Raw genomic sequence first — 24,374 nt, 5'->3', positions numbered from 1 at the left:
CCCGTTGAGAATGCTGTGGGTTCATTTTGGTTTGGTTGAAAAATCTGAAGGTTTCAGGCGGAATATAAACGTAATTTCTACGTTTTTGCTAAAGAACGACTGACTTTAAATACAGTTTGTTTGTTTTTTACAGAGGAGGACTATTCAATTGAAATAGGAAAATGATGCGGTGTTAGAAGAAGATTAGATAACGCTTGAACCGTATCAGTGTTTTATTGTTTTACAATGGCAGTACAGTGAAACTGACAGTTGCTCATGCTATTGAGTTCTCGTGTACATTACTGACATCTCTTACAGTGTTTCGCATTAGTAGAGGTGAAGACTTGTTATTGTGTGATTACGCTTACAATCAAGAAAAAAACAGTCACACTATTTGGATACGTTGCTGCATGTGTGCAATACTTTTGCCGTCTGTGACATTCAGTAATGTGAGAAGGCTGTACAAACGAATCATTTAGCTAATGCTGGTACACATCTGTGAACAGTTCCACAAAGAAGGCATTTTATACAGTGGTTTGTGTTGTGCACATTCCCTTTTTTTCTTTTAAACATTAAACATACATCCGGAAAACAAACGCTGTCAGAGGAAAGATGATATATCAGCTGATAAGTGAACAGACTAGGTAGTCAATCGTGGAAAAGCTAAGGTCATTCTGAAGTTCTCATGACAGTGTACGTAATGTTTTCAGAGAAATCAGTCACCTTGCTCTTGTAAGTTGAAAAATGTCACATTATGATAAGGCCCCATTCAAAAAACAGGGCTTAAAGGGGACCTACGATGCTCGTTTCCAGGTCATGTTTTTGAATGGATACTACTAGAGTTGCTTTGCATCACTCAGAGTTCAAAATAATCCTTATTTGTCTTAAATACTGGGCTGTGGTGCAGATCTTTGACGTTTTAGTTTCTCTTCCTTTCTGATTGGCTGCCCCTCACGAACAGGAGGTGGGGCTTCTCATCTACACAGAAGCAACATCTTAAATATATAACACTGTGAAAAATGACTGTTCAGAGAATCTGCTTCCCAGACCTCGTTATTTGAAACTTTGGCCATGTTTAGTATGAGCGTATATGAGCCACTAAGGGAATGCAGAATAGGTCTCCTTTACTACCCTTTTCTTAAATATACAACACTTAGTGCATTTTATTTTCTTAACAAAGCCAGAAAAAATATGCTTGGGGTGGAGTACGCCAGAGAGAAAGTTAAAACCACTTCTTCAATTTTATACAAGGCAAACGTCACACTTATGTGTTCCAACATGGAACAAATTATCACCGTGGTTGGCAAAGGGGTGGCTGAAATAAAAGCACTCTGCCAGCAGTATTCAAAAGACACAGTTGGCCCATTTCTAAAGCTGGGTTCACTGATGAAAGGACTGAGAAAAACAGACGGAACAGACCGAGTCCTTTCCGTGAATTTGCCCACAGAGGAGTTAAAGCTTCTGCTCGGCTCAGGACGTTACAGGATTGTTTTTTTTAAACGCGCACAAAGAGATCTTTGTCATGAACACATCTGAACAGGAGCTGATCAACAAACAGCTTCATCGATTACGCTTTAGTTAGCAGAATTCTAAGAGACATATGAACTTCTGCTCATGAACAAGGCTCTGCAGTAGTTTGAAAAAGAAAATGTGACGGCTCATTTACAGGTGCTCCCGCTCTGGAACAACTAGATGGCTCAGACTGTAAATCATAAAAACAGCATATAAAAAGTTCAATTTAAGCGTGACTGTGTGTATCGGGAAACAGTCCCGTGGCGGACGTGGTGCAGCATTCACAATAAGAGTTACACATTCATTGAAAAGTCTTCCACCGATTATGACAAATGAGAAGCTTCGACGTACAACAATGCAAAAGGTTTCCAGAATGCGTCGATCTCCTGCACTCTGTGATATCTAAATATTGTTTAAGGTGCATGAAGGTGAGCAAGGTCCTTAGAACAGCTTTTCCCTTATCACTCAGATTCATATTGCTTCCTTTTTCAAAGGCAATTAACGTGGTCCAAAAGCTTTTTCCTCCCTCAACCATTTCAGGAATAGTCAGACAAAAAAACAAAACATAAGAACAGAATTACAGCTGTTATTCTGAGGTCTGTGTGATTCCCCAGGAAAGATATCTGAAGTGCACAAATTCATTTCGAGGAACCTTAAATCCATTCTTTAGACAAACCACAAGTGGACGTCAAAGTGCCGGTGACTTCACTACAGTAGCAGGTGCAATCATCAGACAGTTTACATTTTCATCCAGTGCTTCAGTCCTGGTCACTTAATCAAAGTCAAACACAAGAAAACTGGTTCAGACAAAAACAGCAAGGAGTGACTCGCATAAGATGTTAATGGCCACAAGTCTGCTCAGCAGTATTGGTGTTTATCACCCACTGTGAGGAAGTGCACAATGTTAGGTGTCCTTTTCTTCCACAGTGGTTGGAAACAGTCTCCTCGGGTTAAGATGAGACACACACACAGAAGAGAAGATGAAGTCCCAGGATGGAGGCAGTGTCTTCAGTCTTGTATTTGTGACCCTAGTAGGCACATATAATCCAGGCTTCCGAGTTTCCCGGGTTGAATGGGGTTCAGGGGCAGCAGAGGTTGTCTATGACCAGCGTTACATCGAAACCATAAACCTCCAGCAGGTCGGCAAGGAAGGCTCGATCTCCCTGGGGATCCAGCCCCATGGCCCTCACGTGCTCACCGGTGAGAGTGGGGTCGGCGCTTCCTGCTACCTCTGACAGGGTCTGGAAGATGCGGTTATTAAGCTCCATAAAGAACCTAAGATGAGATTAAAGGCAACTGCATTAATACGTGGGCCACACTGCACTTGTCTGAGTATGACTCAAGTCCATTATCAACCATGCAACCAGCTGTCAAGGACTCACAGGATGAAAAGATCCTCTTCATTTGATGTGCAGTCTTCACCCACCTCCTGAGAGTACAGCAGCAGTTGCCTTTGAAAAGAAAAAGTCAGTCACTGTAAAATCTAAAAATAACAAACGCTCATTTTGCAGCGTATTTCTATGACCACAAAACAAATGCATTTTGCAAATTTAAACAAAAAGAAAGAGGAGCGACACAATTTTAACGCACCTCTGCTCAGTCAGCTTCCTGTATTTCTCCTTGTCTGAGGCGGTCAGCCTGAGCAGCTGCTGCAAATGGCTCCTGTGAGTTTTCACATTCTGGTTATCGATATAGACGTCATACAGCTCCTTTTTCTCCTCAAAGATCTTCTCCGTGGTGCCTTCAAACATATCACGTGGGAAAACATGTCTATATAAAAGAACTCATCACTTTATGTTGTAAATGAAACATTTACAGTTAAACTTCACTCACAGGCCACATATGACAGCTCTGTTTCCAGGGCAGAGATGTCGGCTATGTTGATGTAGAAGAAAGGCCGTAATTCAGGCACAGAAACTCCAATGCCGGGTAATGAAACGTTGGCCAGGCAGCAACAGCAATACACTGAGGGAATATGAAAATACTGAATGAAAACCCTCCAAAAAGAGGAAAAAACACCACACATGCTTCTCTGTTTGACTATTCGTTACATCTTGATCCCTTTGCATCACATTATTGTGAAAACAGAATGTGCATACGCAGTAAATCACATATTACTAGAGCTATAGAGAAATGTGCACAAGCTATGATTAAGCAACTCACCCCTGTAGCAGACAACTCCTACAGGTGGAGGCGAGAAGATGAGTATGCGCTTCCGAAGCAGCGCGAACTTCCACAGCACCATTATTTGCTCCCCGAAAAACTGGATGAACTGGGACATGCAGCCAGCCGGGTGGGTGATCTACAGGGTGCAAGTAGTGGCAAATGTGGTCATTTTTGGGGTTACGTTCGATGTTTCAGAGCATTCAAGACAAGGGAGCATCAGTAACCAAAGTGTGTGCTTTCAGACCTTCATTTCAGGGTGCATGCAGCGGCTTATATTAGTAACACTCCAGGTCGGGCAGGCGGTGACTAGTCCGTTTCCTGTAGGGGGAAGAATGGCCTTCTTATCCTCATAGAAGGCCTCTAGTGGAGAATACTGGCCAGGACACTGCAACTGGTGTCTTCAAGGGGATGACAAGGGGGAAAAAGAAGGAATGTGAGCAGATTAAGCTTGAACTCACTTCTTTCTGCACATTCCCACCGGTGCTCACAGCTCATGTTACTGCGTGGACTTTAAATTTAGCCAGTGTTTGGTCCTCCTAACGCAAGAGCACAGATTGTGCAAAGCAGAAGTTATCCATAAATTGCACAGTGAGATCATCTGAGGCCAGCTGTATGAAATAAATTTAACTTTTCTATTTGATTTAACCACTTAAGCCATACAGATCACACACTTTAGGCTTGCTACTGCAAAGTGTCACACATAAAATGTAGCCAAGAGTTCCACACTCCCTTCAAGTTACAGCAGATCTGCTTTAACTGTAACCCAAACCTGTGGTTGTGTCACATACTGTCAGGATTTTATCACAAGGAGAGCAGTGTTTCAGAAGAGAGGAGGAGAGATGCTGTTAACAGTATTTTCTTCACTCCTGTGCTAAGACTTCATAGAAAAACTGCATGTCAGTGGGTTCTTGTGACAAAAGCTGCAACTGGGATCCTGAGTTCATGTTTAAGAAATGAGCCTATATTAAAGGCAGGCATATAAAAAGGAACCTGTGGGCAGGGTATGAAGAGGAAGGAAGAAAACAGCAACTCTACATGTCTGACCTGACTTGGTTCTCCAGGAAGTGCATGTAACGGTAGAGCAGAGTGTAGGACGGAGACAGAATTCCCACAGACTTCATTCTCGCTCCTCGTTCCAGCTCACTCTCCACGGGCATGTTCGCAAAACATGCCAGACCGAAGTAGCCACCCTTACGGAAATATCTGTCCAGTGGGCATAACGGAGAGCAGGAGACCGTCAGACTGACAGATTTCTGAGCCTCATTGAGCTGAAAATCTGACATGTGGAAGTACGTACATGAAGTCGCTGGTGATCCGATGAGAACCGCTGGCCATTGACTTGAATTCAACACCATCCAAGTTGATGTCATGAGGCAGGCACCACTCTATCATATTCCCTGCCATTCACAAATACACACACACAATAACCCATGAAGTCACTTCCTACACTGTCTACTTTCATCCTGGCAACTTCCTCCAATCCTGCATGTTAGTCATGTGTTAGCCAGAGGTCAGGGAGAGCAAGAAAGCAGTGACTCAACTACACACCAACACAACTATGTAAAACGTGAAGAAACTTAGGAATTAGAGAGTTCTGATCAATTCTAAACAAGATCTAAGTGGAAGGATTTCCCCTTTAGACGATTTGGGACTTCAGTAACTTATTTTTGCATGAGCTTTAAAGGATGTTTGACTTTTGTCTCGTGTTGAAAGGTTGCCTCACAATAGTTGAGGTTATTTCTTCGTTGTGGCTTTTATGAAAACCGTTCAGCATAATGCACGGTTGCACAGATAAAGATGTCAAAACGTCACATGATCATCATTTCTGCGGTTACGCAGTCCATGTCTGAGAATTTTAAATGCGAAGGATAAAGAGACCAAAGTCTGCTTGCTCACCTGATCTTGTATCAAAGGTAACCACAAACACGGCCACTATCTGGTCTTTTTCCTCCCACTGATCCTTCACTGAGAGGCCGGGGAAAGGGGCGTTACGGTCTGTACCGAGAGGCTGCGGGCGATCCCAGCCGTGCCCGGACAGCTCGGTTCGGCCCGGGCTTCCGTCCCCTTTGACAACAACAGCAGCTGTCACATTGCGTGTCGGACCGGGGGGGATGATGATGGTGGTGGCGTCGATGGTGGTGCTGCTGCTCCACCCAGTACCAGCCGCAGTGTCTGTCGGCGCACTTTTCTCCGCCGCGGAGTCTTCTTCTCGCGGCGGCTGAGGCGTAGGTTGAGCCGCCTGGTTCGGATCGGGCGGTGGGATCTCCTCCCAGTCCAGGAGCGGGGCTCGGTCCGACTGTTCCACCATGGTGCTGCTGCAGCCTCCGAGGACACGAGAAAGAAGGGGAGAAAATACACAAAGCTCCGACGTGTCGAGCGGGTTAAGCACGGCGTGAGAGACGGATCATGCTTTCCTGCTGCTCGCGGAGTTGTTTTCTATGTATTTGTAAGCGTGTCACATCCACGGACGGGGCTTCTTTTCCTCCTCCTGCCTCACTGTTTTGATGACGTAGCCCGCTTCCGCCCACGTGTCTATATTACTATTTAATACGGTGACCTATTTTTTTTTACATTTCCCCTGTCAAATACACAAACTTTTAAGTTACTTACAACAATGAATATTTGCAACTGTCCTTAATAATGACTGTAAAGCGACTTAATAGCTCATTTAAAAAAATCTTTTAATGGATTTTTATTCTTACTTTCAATGTCAAATGTTAGCTTTTCGTAATATTCCCACACTACCCTAACATTAACGAAATATCACATTTCTTTACTAATGCTTTACGTCAAGGTGTTTCTTCAATTACCACAACTCAACCAATCAGAGAGTTCGATGACTGAAACCGGTGGCGTCATTTATTTAAACAGGAAGTCATGCATATGTGGCGCGAAATTCAAGCGTGTTGGCGTGGATGGTCATTTGTTTGTAAGTATACGTGATAAACACACGTTATTAGGGGTATAAGCAATATGAGAAACATCTTAAAGTTTTTGCTGGCAATAATAAAACAACTGGGCGGGGAACTAATTAATTAGACTTTTAGTGGGCTGCTTAAGTAACCATTTATCCTACACTAGGCCTCTGGCTTTAGAGGTGTGGGGGTGTAACTGTAAACTTGTTACCTCTATGAACAAGCAGGCTTCACATTTTGTGCATAACATCGGTCCAGATTTTAGCACAGCGCTGTTGTGCTCTCAGGTGTAAAAGGATATGGCATTATAAAAGAAGCCATTCCCCAAACTCAGGCCCCAAGCATGGCTACTTTATTTGATGGAATCAGCCAGCAGCTAGATTTTTCTAGCTGTGGAGAAGAGAGCAGCAGCAGCAGCAGCGGTGACAACTCTGATGACAGCACCTCCAGAGTCTACAGTCCCACCTCTGCCTGCAGGACCCCCGGAGCACAACGTCACTTCAGTAGAAGCAACTCTTTATGTTCCCCTCAGCACTGTACCAGCCCCATACCTTACGCCTCCTGGAGGAAGCTGAGACTGTGTGACTCTCCCAGCACACCCAAGGTGGGGAAGAATATAGAGTAAAGATGCTTCTGTTTCCCGTCTGTGTGCTTGAATGATGTTTGTTTTTTCTTTGTCTTTCTCTCTTACTATAGAGTTTGCTATCAAAGGCCTCCCAGCCTTACTCCAGTCTTAAGATAAGTCGTCCACAGCGAACTCTGCGTTTTGCATCAGCTGCCGCAAACCTAATCACAGCACCTCTCGTCAACGTGAATCCTTTCACCCCAGACCCGGTGCGCAGGAACAGCGAGCAACCGTGGAGGAACAGTTGTAGAAGTGACGATGATGATGACTTTGGCCGCAGGTATGCGATTCCACCTTATTACATGCCGGCTGTCACAATAAGAATCTCCAACTGATGACAAAAATGCTTTCAGGATTCAAATTGAACTAGTTTTGGTCTAAACTTAGACGTGTCCTGATACACAGGCCTGACTTTTGTAGTTCTGTATATAAAGGGCTAAATGCCCTTTCTGTATTCCAGGTTTAAACACAGCCTAACGTCATCTGAAGAGGATGATGACGCCTTTCTCCCACCAAAGGTACAAAGCTATTTTTACCAGTACTTGTGTTGAATGTAGCCCTCCCCTTTCAGATGCTTCTGATATGATTTCATCATCGGGCTTTGTCATCTTCAGCTGCCTCCTCACTTTGTGTTTTGTCCAAAAATGACATCCTGCCAGCCCTACTTCCGGAATTTCTACAAGGAATCTCTAGCAGAAAGAAAACTGCTGTCAGAATCCTCACAAAGTGATTTCCTTGTGGACTTATTACCATATTTGGTGAATCATCACAGAAGAAACCCCAGTTCTCCTCTCATGCGGAGTGACGTGTGCTCTTTCTTTAGAAATCTTTCCTTCTTACCATGTCTGTTTAATCTGGCAGAGACGAGCTGTCCAAGCCTTTATGCTGTCACGCTATGAGAGCGAATTCCTGGAGCTAGAGTGCATTGGTGTGGGTGAGTTTGGTGCAGTTTATAAGTGTGTGAAGAGGCTGGATGGTTGCTTGTACGCCATCAAGCGCTCCAGACGACCCCTGGCAGGCTCTGCCAATGAGTGAGTCAGCACCGTTTCTGTTTGGCTAACACACATCAGCCCTCCCTATCGTTTAAACACCTTCACTGATAAGATTTTTTTTTGTTCTTTTATTAGGCAGCTGGCCCTAAAGGAAGTGTATGCACATGCTGTGCTTGGGCACCACCCACATGTTGTCCGATATTACTCAGCATGGGCTGAGGATGATCACATGATTATTCAGAATGAATACTGTGACGGTAGGTTTCAAATCGGCATCTAAAGTAGAATATAAAATGAAGGACGGCGTTGATTTTTGTCTTCCCGTGTGTGTCCCTCAGGTGGAAGTCTTAATGGCGCTATTGTAAAGAGGGAGGCAAAGGGAGAGCTGTTCACAGAGGCAGAGTTGAAAGATCTGCTTCTGCAAGTGTCTGTGGGTCTAAAATACATCCACGGCTCAGGCCTCGTTCACTTGGACATCAAACCGAGTGCGTCTGTTTGACCACTTCTCCCTTTGGACGTTCATTCACTGTGCCTCGTCCCTAACAGTTTTTTCTTTTTAGGTAATATATTCATTTGCCACCGCCCCAGCGCAATTGTGACGGGTGAGAGTGAAGAGGAAGAAGATGGAAACCCTTCAACCAGAATCATTTACAAAATCGGTATTGATGTTGAATAAAGTGCTACCTTTTTGACCGATTTATTTTTGTTACCGTCGGCTGACTTTGAGTTTTCTGCAGGTGATCTGGGTCACGTGACATCAGCCACCAGTCCTCAAGTTGAGGAGGGGGACAGCCGCTTTCTGGCCAGTGAAGTCCTGCATGAGGTAACTGTTCTGAATGCTCATTCGCATTAGAGGAAAACTGGTTAGTTGCACTTTCCTGTTTTGTGGTAATTTCACATTTCAGTTGTCTCACTGCTCCCCAGGATTACAGTCACCTCCCCAAGGCGGACATATTTGCCCTGGGCCTCACGGTGCTGCTGGCTGCCGGGGCTTCTCCTCTGCCGCTAAATGGAGATCAGTGGCACAGTCTTAGAGAGGGGCGTCTCCCCAAGCTGCCACAGGAGCTCTCGTCTCCCTTTAGATGTTTACTTCAGGTAATTCTGTAACCTTGTTGTTTTAAAAATATTTCATTTAATGCTATTTAAACACTCATTCTTAGTTGCCACCTGTCTAAATATCATTTTTACTTGTTATAGCTGGAATAGCTTATCTTTAGCACTTTTTCTCTGTCAGTTGTTGCTGGAACCAGACCCAACAAAGCGGCCATCTGCTAGGGAGCTTTGCAAGCACACAGTCTTGAGGGAGAAGAGGACTGAGAGGCTGGCTGCTCAGCTGCGAAGAGAGTTGACTGTAGAGAGGTTCAGGACCGCCATGCTTGAGAAGTAAGAAGAAAACTGAAAATAATTTAAGCTGCAGTCCCCAGTTCGAAGGTTTCAGACCCAAGTCGCACTTGAAGTATTGCAGTAATTAATGGAGATGATGGGAGACTTTCAGAGTACTTATAAGTCACTTATAATAAATAAATGCATTGTTAAGGAAGTGAAACCCCAAGAGAAGTTATAGGCCCAAGTGTTGCTTCTGAAGCGGTGACAATGCAAAAAAATGCACGAATCGTACCAGCAGGTGGTGCTGTTTCATCTCAGCAATGCTGTAGTAGTCGCCTGTGACAGCCTGTAGTAACCTCTCATTCCTATGTTCATATTTAACAGGCTGGTTTTGGTATCTTAATGACTAATTATAGTTGAAAACACTTTCATTTCCCCTTTCAGAGAACTCCAGGAGGCCCGTCAGGCAGCTTTGTCACCCAAGCAGAACCACCTACAGGGGCACAGACCACCTGTCAAGATGGGCTCCCTCCCCAAACCAGGGAGGAGGCTTGTTGGTAGAAAGACTGCAAGATCCATGAGCTTTGATTGCCCAGGTTATGAAGTCTGAGATGACGTGAAGCCTAATTTTCTGTTTTTTGCTGTGGTGTTTACTGTGACACTCTGCCAAGAAGTTGTGGTAAAGAATGCAGCAGAAGGCAATGTAGCGTGACTCCAGCAGCAACCGTAACAGAGACGATCGCTACATAATCTTATTTTACGTTGTGACTCAGACTTAAAGCATTGGACAGAACTGTTTTAATTATATTCTTGACTCAAACATGTTCCAGGTGATCATTTTAACATCTCATAACAAGTGAAGACCAGTATGCTTAACAAGTCAGGCACTTGGTGGTTGTTGTTGTTTTTTCTTTTAAAACCTGTAAATAAACATTTTAAGCATCTTATCAGCATTTTATTTTGTGTTTTGAGTAGACTGTTTTATTTTGTTTTCCTGTGTCTCTGTGGTGACCTTTTATAATCCAGAAGATGAACAGGGACTTTCCAGTGTAGTGTTGCTCTTATCTATAACTACAGCCAACTGTATTTTGGGCTTGAAAAGCATGAGCCACCATACTGTGAAAGTTATTTGAAAGGCTCTGTTTGTCATAATCTTGAATACCAACTGGAGTATAGGCTTCCCCAAGACAGATCCAATTAAATTTATTTACCTCCCCACACACACACACACACACACACACACTTACTTTTCCTTTTTTTTTCTTTTTTACGAGGCCACATTAGCACTGCCACTGATTCTTAACACAATACTTGCATAACTGCATAAATTCTAATAATAGTATAATATATAAATATCTTCCTGTCACAATTTCTAGAGGCATTAAATGGCAAATATGTTATTTAAATAGTCAAAGTAGGTGGATAAGTCAAATGGGACTTACAATATTCGCTTTCTTAAGCTTGTGAAAACATGTCCAGAAGAAATATAGCTGTGGGACTATTTTAATGTAACATATTCAGTCAAAAATGACCATGATTAAACGTATATGCGTTTTTGACGCCTTCCGGGTAGTTTGGAGTCAACACCGTGTATGCCAGTCAAAAGATACATAAGCAGGCAAAATTCAGACGGTATTTAAAGGCGTCATGACGCAGTAGCAGAAACTGTTTCAAAGACTGAAGCTAGTCGGCAGTCTGCCGCATACATAAGTTTTCACTTCACGCAAATAAGTTAATGTAGGTGACGTAAAAGCGTGTAAGCGAAACGAATCGATATTTGATGTCATTTTGGTGTTAGGTATACTTTAGCTGCCTGTTATACTTTTAGTTTGTTCGACGTTAAACAACTTTGACGAGCCGAGCCCAAGGTAAGCTAACGTTAGCATTAGCTTAAACTATTTTTTTCTTTATCCACTTGAAATCCAGTTATTAAAATACAAAATTCCTAAACTTCCTCTGTTTTGACTGACATCGCTTAAATATCGGTTGGGAACTGACTTTTCCCTCTCTCTCGGCGACTGTCAGAAACAAATTTCGATGTAATGTTAAAGTGTCCGGTTGTGGCATCTTCACTGCTATTATATTATTTAATATCGTTGTTTTTATCTAAGGGCTCAGGCTGGTTGTAGATGGACCTCTCGACTACTCGGGTTACGGCGAGTGAGCTCATTTTCGCCTTCCTTCAAGAGGGCCATGAAAGCGCAAGCTACATGAAGGAGCTTCACTCGCTAGGCGAACAGTACAAGTTTTCTTGGGACATCAACAGCAACGGGCACGACGCACGTAACCTGGATAATGGAGAGATTGAAACTGATGGTTATCATCCAAGCAACATCGGAGTCTCTATGCAGGATCTTCACCCCATAGTGGATCTACAGATCCGGGGTAAGTAAAGTAAAACGATGTAAACTGTACTGTCTACAGTCAAGTTTGGTGCCACAGTCATCAGCTGTTTATTTATTTTTAATCAACAATGAGCTGTGTGTGGCAGTTTTTGCGACAGTGTAATAAAATAAATGTTTTATAAACATGTCTTGAGTTAAGAGACCTGATCAAATATATAGTTTGACCCAGATGTTTGCAAATAGTGCCATATTTTCTAAAAGTTATGCCACTAAATCACAATTGACTGAGTTGTTTCCAGTTAATAACAAAACAACTGAAAGTGAAACCAGGAAATGACCCTGACTCTGTTGTTTATGCTACAGAGCTGAAGTTAATTAGCAGTAGTCCAGAATGTTAAAATTGTCTTAATGGAAACTATAGAAACACGACTTCAGCCATAAATGTTAAACTTTACTCTGACTAATGCAATTGTATTTTTTTTGCTGCAGGAAATCATGAACAGGCTGCAGCTGTTCTTGAGGTTGCACGAGCATTGGGAGAAATCGCTGCTCAGTTTGAAGACAGAATTGTTACTGAAGCTACCAGGAACCTGAGCAACAACATATCAACCTCCCCTCTTCAAGTGAGTATGGGTTCAGCTAGAGGACTACTTAGTGCACAAACTAGGTGTAAACGAGGGTTAGTTTTAAATATGCCAGTGAAAAACTAATATGTGGATATATTGAGATTACCCTAGTGATGCCACACCAGGTTGTTTTTATTTTGAGCCCAAGTGTATGGACTGATCTATTTGTTTCTGCTTTCCAGAAATGGAAGGATTACCTTGCCTTTGAGGTAGAGAGGGTGATGATGCGTTGGGTAGGTCCTGACCTACCCCGGGAGAGAGTCATCATAGCCCTTGCACTTACACTGGTGAAGAGGGTGTGTGTGCAGACCCCACAGAGGTTGAGAAACCTTTTCCACACCGCCCTGCAGTACATCAACACTGCATGGGCTCTGTGACCGAAGAAAAGCTGTCTCTAAGGAAATGACAGTTACATCTGAAACTGCAGTTTGCGTCTCATGATTAGCCAACTGTGAAAGGAGTTTGTTGATGTGCCAGTGCCGAACACTTCTGAAGATCAAAATGAAAGCGTTAAACATGACACTTGAATTTCATTATTCCTTTTGTTTACTATTGCTTAAGTGTTATTTGTCTTTATTACTTAAAATGTTTACTTTATGTTGCTTATAAGTAGCATGATTAAAGTTTTTTCCTTCAGTTTAATTTCATTGTATATACACAAAAACAATAAATCACAGCTGAAGTAGTTTAATCTCTTTATTGTTTTTTGCTTCAAACAATGTTCTGTAGGAAACTCGAGGTACAAAATGCCATGTTGGGTATTGTGTTTGACATCCATCCTGCTCTGGACTTGTAAAGTTTCCCTTTGAAAGTAAATGTAGTTTAAGTTGATGAGTGTAACATTTGCAGTACTGAAGGTGACATGAACATTCATACAAATTCCTATAATATCTTTAAACTCAAATGATTTTGCGTGATAGCAGCAGTGAGGGTGTGTTAAGGACCAGGCTAACAGATTACATGAGTTCCTCATAAATTTCCCAGCTGTTTTCCCTCTGAGGGAATCAAAGGGAGATTCCACACTATTTGTTTCCACTTCCTGTTCAGTATATTATTTTGGTTTCTTGTGCTCTGCTGGTTTACTAGAATGTTCAGTGATTTCTTTAATGTAGTGTGAACGCAAAATCCAAAATTACAGCTACGTAAGAGGTTGAGTTTATTGTTTGTTCTGAAGACTTTCCTACAAATCATATTTGAAATGGTTCCAAGTGGTTTTGATTGTCTTTTGGCAACCTGATTTTGCTTTCAATAACTCTCAGCATGCTACTGCTTTTCTTTCTACTTGGGGAGGGAAGTATTATGTTGTCACTGGGGCAGACACTTACAAATGAACCTTTGTGGAACTAGTCGGGTATTATGAGCAGTGCCACAATAAGGGAAAAGGGGACAAGGCAAAGTACAGAGGACCAAATAAAGATGCTGGGGCGCAAAAGCACGACAGCAAAGTAACTGAAATGAGGGTGAGAGTAACTGGAGTAACTATAGCTCACTTTACACTGAAAGTAATCGGTGGTTCTTGTTTGGCTAATGCAACCAAATATAGTAGATTTAAAAAAAAAAAAAATCATAACATCTGGTTTCTGAAACAATATGCATCAAGATTTTTTTAAATGTTTTAAAACCACAATATATTTAAATTTATGTACTGATATCACAAATTTATTGTGCAATATGGACACGTTAGATTCATTTTTGGTTTCAATCGAAAATATCAAAAATACCATTCACTTCTATAGAAGTCTGTTTATGAAAGTATCAGATTTACTCACAGGGAGAAAAATATAAATAACCCTTTGTTGCGTAGGAGGCGGAAGAGCAAGAAACCCATATGTCGCACAACATCACAACTTATACTTGAGGTTTATGTTTCCTGTGAGAGCACTGTCAATTTTCAATCCAGCGTCGCTGGCTCCAATGAAAGAAACAATGCAAATAGCAAACCAAGAGACACGACAGAAGCTGAATCTAAGCGAAGAGGGATAAAAGTTCACACACGCTTTTGTACTCAGTAAGAAGTACAAAAGATTGGAGGCAAAAAGAAATTGGAAACAAAATTGCAACTGACCCCCAAAAGAAAAACAGAGAAAATAAGAAGTAGAGTGGAGTGCACCGTTTTCACATTTCTGTGTTTGCACCTGGTTGAAAGAAGCAGCGAGGGACTCCCAGCACTAAGGTTGTGGATGACAAGACATTCTGGTTTGCTGGGGGACACTTTCACACATTTTATACCCGGAAGATTTTTAAAAACTACTTTTAAGGAGAGTCTCACCGTATGTATGCAAATACCTTTATTCTACCTTAGCATTCTACACTCCCCGCTGCTGAGGATAACACTTTTTTTACGCTATTTCCTCTGAAAGCGTATGAGAACAAAGGCTATAACAGCTGCAAGGACTGCCAGAGCAGCCCCTCCATAAAGCAACACTGGGAGCTCTGATTCTGGCTCCGGCTGCACTGGGGCCTCCTCAGCTGGTGCTTTGACAGGGGCCTCCACAGCCTCTGGAACTGGAGGTGCAGCGACCGTATCGTCTAGCTCTGCCACAGTCTCTGGTTCTGGCTGCGATTCCTTTGGCTGGTGAAACACAGTGATGGACTCTGGGTTCAGCTCTGGTTCGGACGCTAGTTCTAATGTGTAATCAGGCTCTGCTGGTGTTGTCGGGATTTCCTTGGCTGGAGATGGGACTGCCATTTCAGCAGGCACTGGATCGGTCACTGGGGCAGTGACAGCAGCTGGTTCTGGCTCAGGCTCTGGTTCCACTGCAGCAACAAACAAAGGTACTGCAGGTTCAGCTTCAGTGGGAAGGGCTTCAGCAGGTTCAGAGGCAGAGGGAAGCAGCTCTGGTTCTGAGGAAATGAATGAAGGTTCTGCAGACAAGCTTGCAGGTGTTTCTATCACAACTGGCTCTTCTAATGAAATCAGGGAAGCTGGAGGTGTGGGGTCTGCCTCAGCTGTCACTGGTGCAGGTGCGGTCTGGACTCTTAATTCCTCCCTGAGCTCAGCCAGCTCACTGTCAGTGCCTAAAACACTCATCATGCTTTCTTCTATCACTCCGCCTTCACTGCCTTCCTCCAACAGCTCGGCTTCCTCGCGCTCCACATGGACGATGTCCGAGTTTGAGGAGTTGTTTTCACTACGCTCCTCGACCAGAGCAACACCCTCGTTGCTGTCCAGGCTCTTGATGTCTTCAGGGTCCATCGCACCAACCTGTGCCCACGACTCGTGGCCAGCCAGAGACACAGGTAAGCTTTCTGTCTGCCAGGAGCTCTGCTCGCTGCTGTTGTCTCCGGTGCACAGCAGTGACGAGGGAGGGCTGATCTGGTCGTGATCCTGGTCTCCTGAGAGGATGTAAATGTCGTTGCTGTCTTCGGCAATAGTCACACCTCGCTCTTCATCCAACACGAGGCGGAATACTTCACCCTGTGGCACACAGAAACAAACATGACACTTACATTCAATTTATTAGTTGAATTTGTTACAATCTCTGTGTTTTGTTAAAGTTTAGTCTCTGGTTGCAACATCAGAGGGAACCTTCTCCCAAGAAAACCAGCTTAAGAAATATGAAATAAAAGAAATAAAACTACAATTTTAGCAACATGTAAAAGTTTCTCAGTAGTCATAAAATTATAACCAAGAATAAGTTATAAGGTTACATAATAGCAATTCAGAATAGGACTGCTATAGGGGGGGGGGCGCTTTTGCAGACTAAATCCACACTTGTTTTATCTTCTACGCCACCTAGTGGTAAACAACAGAGGAAGGAAGCATCTGTAAGCTGAGGTCTTGATATGTAACATGCAAATATAACCATGTGAGTAAGAATAACACAGGGCTGAGTTTGCTGGAAGAAAATCCATTTAAATAAGTTTCAGAAATCAATATATCGAAGCTTAATATGTTAAAGTAAGTTTTATCATGCAAACATTTAGCAAAGAAAAAAAAAATTTTTTTTAATATGAATGCACATCACTGCACTGACCATGCAGTGATGTGACGCTTAACTTACAATTTGTGGTTCAAAATAGGCAACTGACCAAGACAAGCAGTGAAATCAAAGATCACAACAGTCCTGTAGCTCCAAGGCGTCAACTTTGGACTTTGCACATTAACATTTCTCTCTATCACAACAAAAATCACTCCCCATTGGATCTGTTGCAATAATATAAAACAGAACTTGCTACAGAAAATCGTGATTGCTACGGCTCCAACTCCAGTTTATGCAAGAGGAACATATATGCCAATACTATACTTTGTTAGTATTCATAAATGAAATCCAACCTCATGGCAACACAAGAGGGAAATCTAAGGAAATCACTAGAGTCAGTAGGACCGATCCTCTGGGAGTCTTTTGGCAATCCAACCAACACAAGATGAAAAGATTTAGCTTAGAAAGTAATAGGCTGACTAACCAAATGAGCAACATACAAACCACCTTGTTGCACGGCATGCCGAGCAGGTAGATCTTGCAAATGATGCGTGCAAAAAAAAATAAAAAAAAAAAACACATAATGTGAAACAAAAAGTCTGGATGTTGGCTAAAACAATTAGAGATACTAAACTGTGCTTGACTGAGGAAGTTAAGCTTGTATCTGACATGGCCAGGCTTTTCTGCTGTGTTGCATGTCACATAGGTGTGACCTGAGCTGATGAGATTCAAACAGACAGTTCAGGCACGCAGTGTTAGTCAAACAGGGAGGGTGAGTGTTTGTGTGAGCATCAGATAGAGGGGTTCAGACAGCCGCCAGCAGCTTCATCTGAAATAAGCAGAATATGTCAGCATGTTCTTCATGGTGCCCCTGACCACACAGTTGGATCTGATCAACTCACACGTCAACGTCTGAACATGTATTTAAACACGTTTTGTTTTTTTAGAAAACCTACAAGCCGTGAAGGTCATTTTCCTTACAAAGAGACTCAGTGCTGTGCGCGGCAGCTGCATCCTGGGAAGCAGGACAGAGATTAAATCCAACAGCGTTTCATCGTTATCCAACATTTGCTTTCTGCATAAGCTGATTTGAATGTAGAAGAGCAGGAGTGTTTCACAAAATCCTCCCCTCTCAGGACACAGCCTGCACATCAGCTCGACACAGCAGGTTAATGTTGCCGTGTGGTAAAAAAATAAAAAATCCACAGCCAAAGAGACACGGCTATTCTTTAAAATTCTATTTAGTTTATGGTTTGTGTTTTCAGCAATAGCTATGACTGCACTGGAGACCACACCTATGAACTATAGTAATACAAAGACTATTACTGACCAACTATATGACCACATATTTTAAAGTTAGAGTACTAGTAATAAAGCTTGAATATAAAGCTTATAAAGTTTAGGATTAAACTAAGAACCACGATGAAAAACTTGCATACAAACATACCTGAGAAGACATGCAAACTAAACTTTCTTCAATGCTTCAGGTTGTCCCTCAGAAACGCAGAGAGTGGGAAAACTCTAGGCTTTGTTGCTCTGTTCTCAGGCTCAGTTCTCCACCCTTGCCTTAAGACAAACTATATAAAACCACTGCACATTCTTGTTGCAGAGCCAAAGGTGTACAGCCTACCTGTTACTACTCTGCTTTTTAACTGGCTCTCTGCAACCCAAGGTTAAATAACATTGTAATTAAACACTGAAGCAGAAAGCTATCGCTGAGGATAAGAGTAAGAGTAACATAGCCACTGCCCTGGTGACTCATTTCTGCTGATAAATCAACATTAGTTGCACTGGCATGGCCGTCGCATACAGTCAAAATCCTACAAATGCTGCAAATCCAAACATCAGATCTGACAGAGTTGTCACAAAAAGCAAACGCTCCACATCAACAAGTGAATTACTGATATTCAGTTTGGGGATTAGTTAGTGTAACGGTCGCTGGTTAGTATGCACCTTTGGCATTTATATGAGCATTATGTAATCACCGGTCCTGCAAGGGGTCACACAGCTGACCGAGCTGAATAAAACAAAGTGCTGAGAAAGACGAGAAAAACCAGGAGCCAGCTTTAAAAAGGAAAACCTAAAGTTGAAATGTGTGACAACATTTAGCGACGTCAGGGGCCATCGTTCATCTGCTATGTAACACCAGTTCTTTACTGGGGATAAGATTTTAACACAGCACGGTTATTCGTTTATTGTTTTACATTAAAGACTTCTTTAACAGCAACAAAATAAGCAAACAGACACAAATTTCACCACAGGTCCCCACATCCCTATTTTTAAACTAACTTATCCCTCAGAACTGCTGTGGAGGCTTCTTTCGCATCGTTTCAGGCGACGCTTCCCTTTTCAGAGAAGGAATGTTCATCACTATGAACGCATCCTCGCTTTTGGCCAACAACACACTATTTATCAGCTTCTCTTCTGCAACGTCTTTATTACTGACAGAAAAACAGACACATTGCTATTATTTTACATTGTGTAATCCAGTTTTAGCATTTCACATTACCCTGGCTTTCATTAGCACACTTCATCCCCACCCCATAAATAATCCCTACAGATGCAGCATTGTGAAACTGACCACCACATGCAGGGTGCGACATGCTTGACTGTCTGAGATTTGAAAGTGTTTATGGAATCACACGTCTCCACACCACTTCTGGGGAAGCACCTTTTAAAAATAAAAATAAATCTTATTGCAACAGAGTGTCTTGTTGTGTGCAGCTACACAATCTGCAATCAGTAAATATTGGGTTGTGGTAGTGTTGTGGGTAGCTGGGGGAGCAGAAAAAAAATGAATGTCTGTCCTGCTTCATCACTGCCAATCAGCCAGTGTCCTGCTGCTTCAGCAGCTTTTTACAGCAAAGGACAAGCGGGTCAGTCAAGCACCTGGTGATGATGTTTTTAGGGGATTATTAGAGTTATTTTGGGGGCTTCCTCAGCCTGCGCAGACACTCTGTTGGTCCACATTCATGCTGATGCAGTGTCACAGTGATGCACATATTAAAGCCCAGAGCAGGCCAGAGGATGCTTACATAACACGGGAAGCACAGTTACACTGCACAGGGTGTAGCGTGATATGGCCTGACAGGACAAAGACTCGGGCCTTTAAAGCACCTCAGCCTTAAAATATCATCATTGTTTCTAAGCAGGGCAGCTTGTTCCAGTATACAAAACAGAGGACTATATATTTCTTTACTGCCTTTAAAGATATGGTGTTTTGAATATCAAATATGCAGCAATAAAGTAATGTATGTCTTTAATATCTTTTTCTCCGAGTGTAGAGGTGCAATTATCTGTTTGGCACCTTCAAGTTTTCTGCTTCATGTTCCATTATACTCTCAAGGACGGCAATATGAATACTGAACACTCAGTTCTTATGCAGCATTTTTACTTTCAGATGGACAGCAGGACACCAACATCATGCGAGCACAACGACGACAAGCTTCAACATCTCCTCAAGGTCTTTTTGTTTTTATCACCTCACCCATCGTCCCCCCGTGTGCTCCCCTGACTGTCTATTGTCTGACAGCTACTTTTGTCCTTGCCAAATGAAGTGTACGCCACATTAGGGCCATACAAATCCTTTGTGTATTCTGATGTAACTAACAAAGCCATTAATCGAGCAGCCCATACCTAACTTGCATTTCAGTGTCCTAAAGAGAACTGGGCAGACACAACAGAAACTTTTTCCAATATCCTGTAAAGTACAAAAACAACAAAGACCCTTTCTGTTGATTAATATACAACTTTGATAGATGCAATAAAAAAAACTTCATTTACTCTCCTCCTTGTTGTGGAAATTTACATCTCACGGCCTCATATGTCAAATGTTAACAACAGTAAGCAGAGTACTGGTAGGAAGTAAAGACCTTTTTAGCTTCTTAAAATCTGTCACTGCTGCACACAGCCACACATGCACGCATGCAGACAAGCACGCATCACAAGTAAACCATCTTACCTGAGCGTGAAAGTTGTGAAATGTAAGTGTGAACGCACAAAGCCCCAGAGAGTCAAAAAAGACGGTTTGAGATGGAGTGCAGGTAGAAAGCCAGCTGGAGCTGTGCATGCAGACAGCTGTCAAACTAATGGAGATTTCACTTTGCCCTGACTGCGCTCATCCCTCCCTCCTTCGTGCCCTCTCCTTTCCACAGCCTCTTCGTGCACTCCCTCTCTCTTTTCAGTTCATCACTCCATTGCCGATCGTGCCCGAGCCTATCATCCGTTCATCAACTATGACATAACACAGAGCAAGAATGTAGCTTTGTTTGAAGCCAGCGTACTGTGTTCACATAACGCTGTGTGAGACCAGCCAGAGCACGACAATGATGTAATGGCGACCAGAGCAGCAGTTAACATGTCAAGTCACGTGAACGTTCGTCAACGTGGCCTCGTTAATAGCAGAGCACCGCACAGACTCCCTAAGTACAACGGCGAAGGGCTGCATTCTGACAAATACTATCTCTGCAAAAATGTAAACCTAGAAACAAAGTTGCACAAGTTGCTTATCTATGATAATAAGAAGCCATGGAGAGAGTGAGCCTGCAGCCAAGCATCGTGACTTAGATGTGGAAGGACAACTTGCACGGCTAAAGGAGTATTTGCTAGACTTTCATTCATCAACAGCGACAGTTTACATGAACAGGGTTTATATTTAATATGAAAACACTCCACAGAACAGAAGTACTGTCCTATTTTTGCCTGACAATTTTCAGAGTTTATGGTTATTGGCCCAAAGAAACGTAGCAGTAAATACACTGTATACATAACAGTCTGGTTATTTATATAGAAGCAGAGAATTTATAGCCATGGGTATTATGATGCTCATTTTAATCTAGCAAACCAATGCATTTCTTGTAGCTCACTGATGCCCTCATCTGGCTATCAAGAGGTGTGTACATCTTTCTAGGCTGGTGCAATAAAGTTTTCCACTACGCAGCATCTTTTCTTCCTGTTTTATGTACGCATGCTCTGCACAGTCCTAATAATATTTACTCCTTAATAAAACTTAAAAGTCTCAGTAGGCTCTGTCCTTGATTATTCTAAAATTAGTCACCACACCTGCAATCTAAGATACTTTTTAAGTATTTCTAAACTGGGAATATAGTTTTCTTAGTTTTTACTGGGGTAGCTCAGGTGGCAGAGCAGGTCAGCCACTAACCAGAAGGTCGGTGGTTCGATCCCAAATATCTTTGGGCAAGATACTGACCCCATGTTTGCCTACTGGTGGTGGTCAGAGGGCCCGGTGGCGCCAGTGTCCGGCAGCCTCGCCTCTGTCAGTGCGCCCCAGGGCAGCCGTGGCTACAATGTAGCTGCCATCACCAGTGTGTGGATGACTGAATGTAGTGTAAAGCGCTTTGGGGTCCTATACAAATGCAGGCCATCTTAAAATTGTATTAGATTGTTAGATTGGACTTTCAGGTAATTAGACTTATTTATAATGTATTTTCCCCTTTATTTAAAAACTCACCCATCCCCCAAGCTGAGTGATGTAGTCTGCCTCGTTCTCCTCTAGGAAGTGAAGCCCCAGGTCCAACAGAGTCATCACAGACTGGCCTTCACTTTGTAGAGCCTGGAGCAGCACTAACGGAACAAGCACCTGGTGGCAGTGGTGACGAGAGACAGAAAGCAGTTCATTCACAAGGATAAGAGACATAAATCTGACACCTCTCTCTTGTTACTAGGAGAAAATCTAACTGGAAACACTGCACCTTTTGCAAATTATGTCTCTTCTAATCAGTGAAGCAGAACTCACTCACCTTGCTCCAGCCTCCCGGTGTGTGTGTTGAGAGCTCCAGTGTTGTGCATCTGAATCTCTGATAGTCCAGAGGTCTGAAAACACAGACATTACCATTAGTATTAAACACGTGATCTTCATGTTGAGGAGCTTAAAGGTTTTGTACTTTACCTACCACATGTAACTGTTTACCAGGACTACTTTTACTTTAGGTAAATTGATTACAACAACTGAGGAAGTAGCAGCAACACCAGTTATCAACCTAGATCACATTTTAGCACCAAATAACTATTATTATCTTATAGATATTTAATCTTCTTTGCTACAGTTTCATGTCATTATCTTTACATATAACCAGCTCCTGTAAAAACAAGGTGCTAATGCCTCTGCTGTCTGCGTGGGGAGGGGGGCTACACTGATTCATCATTAAAATAGCAGAAGAGTTTTTATTTCCGTTTTCTACTACAGGCAACCTCACAGCGGGAACAACAAGACAAACTATGGCGAACACCAGTTCATATGGCGAACCAAACCTAACACCATAGAGTTTTAGCTGTTATTTAAAACATGAAGCATTACCATCTCAGATTAAAAACTAAATTACAACACTGCACAAAACATGTTATGCCGATGATGTACTCGTATTCCTAAAAACACCCGACGAGTCTCTGCCAGAGGTAATGAACTGTCTTAAAAACATTGGCTCAATAACAGGATATAAACTCAATTTTAAAAAAACTGAAGCCCTTCCCTACAATTATAGTCCTTCTGAAAAGCTCAGACAAGCACATCCACTGAAATGGAACACAGGCTCAATTAAATACCTGGGTGTAAGACTTACTAAAGATACAAAAAGACTATTTGACAGAAATTACAACCATTTATATCAAAGAGGCAAAGAGGACCTTACACAATGGAATCATATCCCATGTCTGAGCATAAGCTCTATAATAGAAACCATCAAAATTTATGTTTTACCGAGATTTTTATATTTGTTTCTGACCCTCCCACTCCAGATTAATCAAATGGATTTTACTGAATGAGTCAAAGCGATCTCTAGATTCATATGGCAGGGAAACGACCCAGAATACGATACAAAACATCACAACTGCCCAAAGAGAACGGTGGCTGGGGACTACCATGTTTTAAAAAAAACACTATACTTCAGCAATGATCAGGGCAGTGTTGCACTGGTGTGATCCCTCATATGTAGCAGCATGGAAAGAAATGGAATGCAAAACAATAACCATATGCATATACAGGCAGTTCTAGCAGATAAAAATCTACAGGACTACATTTCCAAATTAAGAAATCCTTGGGTAAAGGCCACAGTAGGGGTTTGGAAAGTGGTGGTAAAAGAAAAAAAGCTGGAGAAGGATATAAAAATATTAAAATGGTGTGCATATGAGTCGGATATGAGCATATGAGCAAATCAAATAGACCCTAGTTTTAAAAACTGGAGAGATAAAGGAATCACGTCGATATGCGGTATTTTAAAGGAAGATGAAATTATGAGTTTCCAAACTTTAAAGCAAATGTTTCATTTAGAAAACCAAGACCACGATAGATACGTACAGTTAAGAAACGTTTATACTCGAAACATTAAAAAGCAAATACCCACTACAGCGAGGCCATTTACCCAACTCTTTGCAAATGCTTATAAGTCAGAAATGAAGAAAGGTGTAATCTCACAAATATACAAAAGTCTTCATGATCTCAACAATTATTCAACAAAGTATATAAAAGAAAGACGGGAGAAAGAGGGAGGTCAGACAATCACAGAAGAGGAATGGCGATACATTTGTTCTTTTCATTGGAAAAGTAGAACATCACATCTATGGAAGGAGTTCTGCTGGAAAAGCTTTTTCGTGTTTTCAGCTTTAAAGGCGCATTATGATGATGGAAGTTGTGAATGTTGGAGGAAATGAAACAGCACACCACTACCATATGTTTTGTGATTGTAAGAATATTAAGAACTACTGGAGAGAAGTCCATAAAGTGATGCACAACATATTTAGTACATATTTACCCTTTGATTTCAAATCCAGATTTTTAGGATACAAACCCTCAGACATAAGAGAGAAATACTTACTTGGTGTGCTGCTAGCTGCAACTGACCAAAAGGTGTCTGACACAGGATCCACCAACATTAAACAGCTGGACTGATGTAACTTTTGAGATTTATAAGATTAGTGAATTTTGAGTATGAGAAATTTGTAAAACACTGG

The 24,374-nt window shown here is 42.2% G+C and overlaps 4 protein-coding genes across 9 annotated transcripts in view; 2 read left to right on the top strand and 2 right to left on the bottom strand.

Annotated features, from left to right (window-relative positions):
* Window positions 1-197: 197 nt before the first annotated feature.
* dennd11 (DENN domain containing 11) lies at window positions 198-6,179 on the bottom strand. Its single transcript, XM_005734780.2, has 9 exons — window positions 5,554-6,179; window positions 4,955-5,054; window positions 4,702-4,860; window positions 3,902-4,055; window positions 3,655-3,793; window positions 3,325-3,456; window positions 3,082-3,232; window positions 2,874-2,942; window positions 198-2,766 (listed from the first exon to the last, which is right to left on the bottom strand). The coding sequence occupies exons 1-9, from the start codon at window positions 5,963-5,965 to the stop codon at window positions 2,571-2,573; spliced, it is 1,512 nt and encodes a 503-aa protein (XP_005734837.1). The 5' UTR covers window positions 5,966-6,179; the 3' UTR covers window positions 198-2,570.
* A 195-nt stretch (window positions 6,180-6,374) lies between these two features.
* On the top strand, window positions 6,375-10,455 carry wee2 (WEE2 oocyte meiosis inhibiting kinase). Of its 3 annotated transcripts, none has more exons than XM_005734781.2 (12): window positions 6,375-6,586; window positions 6,907-7,176; window positions 7,269-7,477; window positions 7,658-7,715; window positions 8,059-8,228; window positions 8,325-8,446; window positions 8,528-8,674; window positions 8,750-8,848; window positions 8,927-9,012; window positions 9,114-9,284; window positions 9,424-9,572; window positions 9,960-10,455. In XM_005734781.2, exons 1-12 carry the CDS (start codon window positions 6,437-6,439, stop codon window positions 10,123-10,125), a joined length of 1,797 nt encoding a protein of 598 aa, XP_005734838.1. In that variant the 5' UTR covers window positions 6,375-6,436; the 3' UTR covers window positions 10,126-10,455. The 3 variants fall into 3 exon arrangements, with proteins under 3 accessions (XP_005734838.1, XP_013766783.1, XP_005734839.1); XM_013911329.1 differs by having other exon boundaries at window positions 6,455-6,586; window positions 6,860-7,176; XM_005734782.2 differs by having other exon boundaries at window positions 6,503-6,586; window positions 7,050-7,176.
* Window positions 10,456-11,140: 685 nt separating this feature from the next.
* On the top strand, window positions 11,141-13,307 carry bida (BH3 interacting domain death agonist). The gene is made up of 4 exons (XM_005734768.2): window positions 11,141-11,383; window positions 11,627-11,900; window positions 12,350-12,483; window positions 12,669-13,307. The coding sequence occupies exons 2-4, from the start codon at window positions 11,645-11,647 to the stop codon at window positions 12,861-12,863; spliced, it is 585 nt and encodes a 194-aa protein (XP_005734825.1). The 5' UTR covers window positions 11,141-11,383; window positions 11,627-11,644; the 3' UTR covers window positions 12,864-13,307.
* Window positions 13,308-13,770: 463 nt separating this feature from the next.
* The window catches only part of bcl2l13 (BCL2 like 13), an 18,590-nt gene continuing 7,986 nt past the window's right edge, over window positions 13,771-24,374 (bottom strand). For all 4 annotated transcript variants that reach the window (XM_005734772.1, XM_005734770.2, XM_005734769.1 and 1 more), the window contains exons 5-7: window positions 22,169-22,241; window positions 21,880-22,008; window positions 13,771-15,904 (exon numbers count right to left, since the gene is read on the bottom strand). In XM_005734772.1, coding sequence (XP_005734829.1) covers window positions 14,831-15,904; window positions 21,880-22,008; window positions 22,169-22,241 — 1,276 coding nt within the window. In that variant the 3' untranslated portion in view covers window positions 13,771-14,830. The remainder of the gene's footprint in view (window positions 15,905-21,879; window positions 22,009-22,168; window positions 22,242-24,374) is intronic.

Source organism: Pundamilia nyererei, unplaced genomic scaffold (genome assembly GCF_000239375.1).
Source record: "Pundamilia nyererei isolate P.nyererei 1_Seehausen unplaced genomic scaffold, PunNye1.0 scaffold00060, whole genome shotgun sequence".
Lineage (NCBI taxonomy): Eukaryota > Metazoa > Chordata > Actinopteri > Cichliformes > Cichlidae > Pundamilia > Pundamilia nyererei.
Note: the sequence above shows the minus strand (reverse complement) of the source record. Positions and strands in the feature narration are given on the sequence as shown.

What these genes read in the sequence shown, in the direction of transcription:
- wee2 (XM_005734781.2), top strand. Translation starts at nt 6,437, where the DNA reads ATGCTTTACGTCAAGGTGTTTCTTCAATTACCACAACTCAACCAATCA. An exon ending in TCACTTGGACATCAAACCGA is followed by an intron (nt 8,675 to 8,749) that starts GTGCGTCTGTTT and finishes TTTTCTTTTTAG; the next exon opens with GTAATATATTCATTTGCCAC. An exon ending in CAGAATCATTTACAAAATCG is followed by an intron (nt 8,849 to 8,926) that starts GTATTGATGTTG and finishes AGTTTTCTGCAG; the next exon opens with GTGATCTGGGTCACGTGACA.
- bida (XM_005734768.2), top strand. Translation starts at nt 11,645, where the DNA reads ATGGACCTCTCGACTACTCGGGTTACGGCGAGTGAGCTCATTTTCGCC. An exon ending in AGTGGATCTACAGATCCGGG is followed by an intron (nt 11,901 to 12,349) that starts GTAAGTAAAGTA and finishes TTTTTGCTGCAG; the next exon opens with GAAATCATGAACAGGCTGCA. An exon ending in TATCAACCTCCCCTCTTCAA is followed by an intron (nt 12,484 to 12,668) that starts GTGAGTATGGGT and finishes TCTGCTTTCCAG; the next exon opens with AAATGGAAGGATTACCTTGC.
- dennd11 (XM_005734780.2), bottom strand. Translation starts at nt 5,965, where the DNA reads ATGGTGGAACAGTCGGACCGAGCCCCGCTCCTGGACTGGGAGGAGATC. An exon ending in CGGATCACCAGCGACTTCAT is followed by an intron (nt 4,861 to 4,954) that starts GTACGTACTTCC and finishes CCCACTGGACAG; the next exon opens with ATATTTCCGTAAGGGTGGCT. An exon ending in GAAGAGGATCTTTTCATCCT is followed by an intron (nt 2,767 to 2,873) that starts GTGAGTCCTTGA and finishes ATCTCATCTTAG; the next exon opens with GTTCTTTATGGAGCTTAATA.